We start from the raw sequence: 6056 nt of genomic DNA on the forward strand, positions 1-6056 counted from the left end.
AGGGGTGGGAGCCACCTCATCCCTGCCCTGGATATGGTGCCCCGGCCCTCTCTCTGCATTGCTGACTGGAATTTTTAACTCCTGGAAGTCCTGTTGGAAAACGTAGCGGCACTGTGAATAGCGTGGCCTTGTCAGTGCTGTTTTCAAAGGGTCACTGTCTTTATTTTTTCTGGATAGTTGCTGCAGTGCTAAGTGCCTGTCTGACCCCACATGACTCTACTGTAGTACAAGCACAAGCGAGGCAGTGAGGGATGGGGCACCTGCCAGGGGACAACCCTGGATGTACAGAGAGCCTGGGGAATGAGAGGCTGGACAGCACCCTCACAAAAAGGGATGTGGGGTTCCTGGTCGATGTCAAGTTGAAAATGAGTCACCAGTGTGCCCTGGTAGCCCAAAGGGCCGGCTGTGCCCTGGGGTGCACCAAGGAAGGTGATGGTCCCACTCTGCTCTGTGCTGGTGCAGCCTCACCTCGAGTCCTGGGGGCCGGTTTGGGCACCACAGTGTGAGAAGGATTATAAAGCTTTTGGAGAGCATCCAAAGAGGGGCTGCGAATGTGGTGAAGGGTCTAGAGGAAGCCATGCAAAGGAGTGATCGAGCTCTCTTGGCTTGTTCAGCCTGGAGGAGAGTGAGGGCAGAGCTTGTCATGAGCTGCAGCAGCTTCTTGAGTGCATTGGAGGGACAGCTCCCATCTCTGCTGTCTGTGACCAGTGAAAGGACCTGAGTGAGCCTCTGGAGCTGTGCCCAGGGGATGTTTAGGTTGAATATTAGGAAAAGGTTCTTCACCGGAGCAGGAGCAGGCTCCCCAGAGAGGTACTTACAGCACCACACCTGTGTTTGGCCAAAGCTCTCAGGCAAAGGGGAGGTTGTCCTGTGTAGGACAAGCAGGAGTAGGACTTGATCCTTGTGGGTCCCTTCCAACTCAGAATATTCTGTCATTCAATGGAAATTGCTCTTGAGAGCCAGGTTTTGATGGGGCATCTCCTCAGTATCAGGGAGAAGGCCCCAAAGTTAGCCTCTGTGGAGTTGTCCTTCATTGGTGCTCACTTACACAGAAGGTTCACTGAGCTCTCTGTTGCAGGAGAAATGAGGAGCTCTTTGCAGGGCCTCTGTGTCCCACCCTCTTGAAATTGCTTTGCAAGGGACAGTAAGAATCTGCTGGTTTCCTGTCTGTTATTCTGCTGACTGTCAATTTCTAGCTGGTCGCTGATGAGTTATTTCATTGAGGAATGCTTAGAAGCAATAGAATGTGATCAGTTGCTTTAGTCAGTGGTGGGCTCTGGAAACTGGCTGTCAGAAATAGTGTCCTTGGCTGGTAACACATGAAGTCATCTGAGATTACTGACTTAGGAGTTTTCTATCTTTCTGAGCAGAAAGCCAGTTTGCTGTTATCTTCCCATCCCTGAAACTCCAGTTGCAGGAAGAGCTGGAAGTCTGTCCATCTCCATTTTCCATAGATGTGCAGAGGTTCTTGATCTTCATTTTTGCTGGCTGCTGCCCCATCTTAGCATCCTCTTTAGAGGCAAAAGCATTCTGAATGTTAGGGATGTTTCAGCAATGCTAATTAGGAATTGAGTGTTACTGGGCTGGTAGGTGATAGCTGGTGACAAGAACTTCATTAAATAAAAAAATTGTGGGTTTAAGGGACTTGGGGGAGAGCAAATGAACCTCTCTGCCCAAGGCAGACATCAGTTTATCACCTGGCTTTTAGGAACAGAGGGTTGGATGCTTCCAAAATGACTTTTAAACTTACAATATGTTATTAAGAAGGTAATCAAGACAGGAAGAAGTGGAGCTGCTGACACACTCATTTCAGCAGCAATGCTCAGCATCTGTCCTTGCAATTTTAACTAGTGACTTGGTCTAGTAATGCTAATTGTACTTTTGGTTACCTTATAGTCTGTGTATCCATCCAGGCTTTGTTTTAGCAGTTTTATGTGGAAGTTTGGTCTTTCAACACAATGCAGGTGTATTTTCAGATTTGCCCTTCACATGCAATTTATGGTCCAGTCACCTTTGTAATTTGAAAGGTGTTTCTCCAGCCCAAGTGAAAGTTGCGCAGTTTTGCTTTCAGAAAAACACTCTTGAGAGTTTGAGATCAAAGTACCTGTAATTATTATTGCAGCCATCTAAAATCCTTTTGGATTAGTGTTGCATGTAGAGTGATCACATTGCTCCTCCCAGCCAAACAGTGAATGGAAGCTGAATTGATGCTCCCTAGCCTTTTTACAGACTCAGAACCATTTTTACAGTTTCATAACTATTAGGCATGCAAATTCTGTGATGTTTCAAAGAAGAGAACAGTTAGATGAAGGTATTGGTAAATGCATCTGCCAAAAGCCCCTGACAAAATTCTGAATGAATTTAAAATTCCACTGTGAGATGTGTAAGCAAATATGCTAATTTTGCTTCTTTTTTGCCCCAAATTGGTTTCTTTATGATGAGGTTTCCATTTGTTGCAGTGTCAGAGCGTCCCCTCAACTCCCAGTTTTTTAGCAGTCATTTAGCATCAATCAGATTTGTTATTTTCTGCCCATTTGGATGGATATTCACCCTCCTTTGTCACAGCTGCATGCCCTGCAGTGCTCAGTTTTGCCTGTGTTCCCTAGTGGGGATGTACAAAGTCTCTGCCAAAGCTCAGGGAAGGGAGCTCCACCTCTCCCCACTGCTGAGTCTGGCTTTTTTCTGGGTAAGGTAACAAACTGTGCTGCTGCTCTGCCAGTTCCTCTCAGGTTGGACTGTCTGCTGCTGCTCTCTAGAGCAGGATTGGAGGGCCTTTCACTAGATGACTCTGGCTGCTGTGCATTACTGCAGGTAAAGTGCTTTGCTACACTTGAGCAAATCTTTAAAAGCTCCTGAGCTGCTGCAAGTGAGAGAAGATGCTTTTTGTAAGCCATGTGAGCCCTGGAGTCGTGAGACTTTGGTCAGCAAATGTTTTAGTGCAGCAGGAAGAGCCAAGAAGGACTGTTCAAAGCAAGATAATAGTGTGACTTCTTATCTGAGCAGTGGGCTGCTGCAGCTTGTCCAGTGGAAACTGGAACGTGTTTCTGGAGAAAGAAATTTTTTTTAGACCTTTTGGAGGGATGAAAATTTTTATAACTGATCTGTAAAAAGTGTTTGCTTTGTTTTGTGCAGAAGAGATCATGGCCCACAGCAGCAATGTGTCCTCAGTGGTCCTGGGAAAAGGTTCAGGCCGGATGCTGGCCACTGGAGGAGACGACTGTCGGGTCAACATATGGTCAGTTAGCAAGCCCAACTGCATCATGGTAAGGACAGGCCTGTTCTCAGCTTTTGGGGGGGTGGGAATATTAATTCTGAGGTTTGGAGGGTAGAGAATGAGGGGAAAGATTGTTGGGATGGAGCCTGTGGGACTTTTGAATAGAGTTTGCCAACACAAAGCTGTGTAACCAGATTCTAGCTAAAGATAGGGACAGAACTGGGTGCCTGGTGAGACCACTGCTCTCTCTAGAGACATTGTGGGAATGCTTGAGCTGGGCCAGTGCTTACTCAGATCATAAATATTGTGCTTTAATACATTACCAGGCTACAAATAATGAAAGGAAGAGTTTTGTACAAGAACAGCTAGTTTTATAGTGCAGGGGCCAGTTTTATACCCTGGGGGTTGCAGTCACAGCAGGATGCATTCCCACCTGTGCCACCCTCCCTAACTGTCACCATGAAGGTTGCCACAATAGTTTGCTGTAGGCTGGGGAGGAGTAACTCTGGTTGCAGTGGTTAGCAAGGGCAAGCTTACCCCAGCAGTGATCACTGGAGAGCACCATAAATATATATTTAACAGATATCTATCCTGCATCACTTTGAGTGGGTGTTGTGTAAAACCAGCTTTAGCACATCTCTTGTCATTTGTTTAATTAACAACACAATAATGTTGTGGTATCAAAGGCTTTGCTCTAACCAGTGTGAGCCTTGTGAGAAAAAAAATCAGGGAAGTCAGGTCAAAAAGGCTAAAAGGAGAATTTGTCCACTTTATTTTTCCGTTCATTAACTGTGTGTGAATGATCACCTTTAGCAGGGCTGTGCTTTTTGCATAGTGTAGTTAAGCAGTGTCTTTTCAGGCCCTTGGTGGTGGCATGACTCCAGTTTGAAACTGGACTATTGCCTTACTAGAGAGGAAGGTGGAAGGACTAACTCTGTACCTTTCTGTGGTGGCAGAGCTGCCCCTCTCCGGCACTCCCTGGGAACCACAGATGCTGAGCTGCTGTTTCTGAGAGGCAGGGACTGACTGAAGCTGCTTGTGCCATTCTTGTATATCAAAAAGAATCTTGATTTTTGGGGTTGTCCTCTGAAGTTCATTTTTAGTGTTTCTATTATAATGATTATGGATGTTTGTGTCAGGAAAGAGGGAGAAAAGGAACTTTTCAAGTAATATTGGGACTTGGTTTAAGTGTTAGCTCTAGTTCTCAGTAATGGCAGTTGCTGCTGTGGATTTTGCACATGGATTCCTAAGAAAGCTCCATCAGAGCAGGCAGCTTCCAACTGGCATTCCCAGCCTCTGTATGTGTGTGGGAGGCACAGAGCTAGTGCAGCTATTTAAAAAGACATTTGAGGATGGACTAAAGCAGAGAATACTGCTTATTTGGCAAGCAGAAAGTCTGCAATGGTGGGATTTGTTTTCTAGAGCTAATTTTAAATATCCTTGTGTTTTACTAAAATATAGGCCTTTTCAAGATGCTGATGTAATTTGTAAGCTTTCAGGTGCTCAAGGATGAAAGGAACTTCATGTGAATTACAGCCTTATGCCTCAAGTCAGTACTTCAGTGTTAGCACCATGCTATCACTGTGACATCCATTGCTGGCAGCAACCTATGGCTTGGTGCTTGTGTGAAGTTTTCAAAGTAGCCCTGCTTTTGCTCTTGCTTTGATTTTGTAACTGGTTCATGACACTTACATGACCCATTTAGAACAAACACGGTGGCATTGTGCTACCACAGCATAATTTGTATGATGTAAGAATGTGTCAGCCTTGTCTGAGCACCTGCACCTAATGTTTAACTACCTGTGTCTCTGTTGATGCATCCTTTAAAACTTAGTCAGTGTGCCCCAGAAAGTGATTCCAAAGATAATGTGGGAATACAGCTGTGCTGTGCTGGGTGCAGTGATGGCCTTTAGAGTGCTCTGCCACCCTGGTGGCTGCTGAGGAAAAAGGATTATGGCTCAGCCAGGTGGTCCCAGCTCATGGCTAAAGAGTTACCCCTTGATTATGAACAATGCCATGGTTCCTGTGGTTCCTACAGAGCTGTGCCAGCAGCTGCTCACTGACACTGATGGTTTTCTCTGCAGAGCTTGACAGGCCACACAACCCCCATTGAGAGCCTACAAGTGAACCCAAATGAGAAGCTCATAGTGGCAGGGTCCCGCTCAGGGTCCATTCGAGTTTGGGACCTGGAAGCTGCCAAAGGTATGTGCCCATGAGTTTGTGCTTCTGGTCATGCACACTTTTTGGGGAATCCTTATGTTTAATGCCTGTACTGACCCAGAAGGTTCCTGATTTGAGAAGGAACAGGAGCCTGGCATTGCTTTCATCTTCATCTGCATCTCTGTATTCATACTTCAGCAGAAATTTGGGCATGTTTTGGGGACACTGATCTGAGGAACTAGTTTCTATGGTTTTGACCTGAGTGTGTCAAAATCTGTATTCCAGATCAGTTTCCATTCATGTACGGATAACTAGGCATACAGAATTTGTATTCAGAGTCTCAACTTAGAATTGTCAACCTTAATGAAAGGATCCCAAACCAGATTGGAAGTTTTAAGTTTATTAGGTTCTGTATAAATGCAGGAATCCTCTGCTTGTTGTCTTCTTGTTCTTATGTTCTAACTTTTTGTTTTTCCTCTAGCAATTTTCCTGCTGTCCTGCTCTTGCATGGCCACATAAATAGACAAAGACCTAATTTTTAATAAGCTGTAAAAGCTATGAACTCATCAAGCTCTGATCCTTTAGAGGCCACTGTTGAGTCATGCTTTATTTATTGCATTTTCCTCAAATCCTAGAATGAGTTTGCAAAGGTATCATAAATCACTTGAGTGCATTCCAGCAG

At 45.2% G+C, this 6056-nt stretch overlaps 1 protein-coding gene across 2 annotated transcripts in view; it reads left to right on the forward strand.

The window, feature by feature from the left end:
* The first annotated feature begins 3134 nt into the window (after positions 1-3134).
* The window catches only part of KATNB1 (katanin regulatory subunit B1), a 14373-nt gene continuing 11451 nt past the window's right edge, over positions 3135-6056 (forward strand). Inside the window, exons 1-2 of one of the 2 annotated variants that reach the window (XM_005422778.3) lie at positions 3135-3263; positions 5299-5416. In XM_005422778.3, coding sequence (XP_005422835.1) covers positions 3141-3263; positions 5299-5416 — 241 coding nt within the window. In that variant the 5' untranslated portion in view covers positions 3135-3140. The remainder of the gene's footprint in view (positions 3264-5298; positions 5417-6056) is intronic. The other variant, XM_031058478.1, reaches the window with a different exon arrangement.

The sequence above is a fragment of the Geospiza fortis genome, unplaced genomic scaffold (assembly GCF_000277835.1).
Source record: "Geospiza fortis unplaced genomic scaffold, GeoFor_1.0 scaffold97, whole genome shotgun sequence".
In the NCBI taxonomy this organism is placed as follows: Eukaryota; Metazoa; Chordata; class Aves; order Passeriformes; family Thraupidae; genus Geospiza; species Geospiza fortis.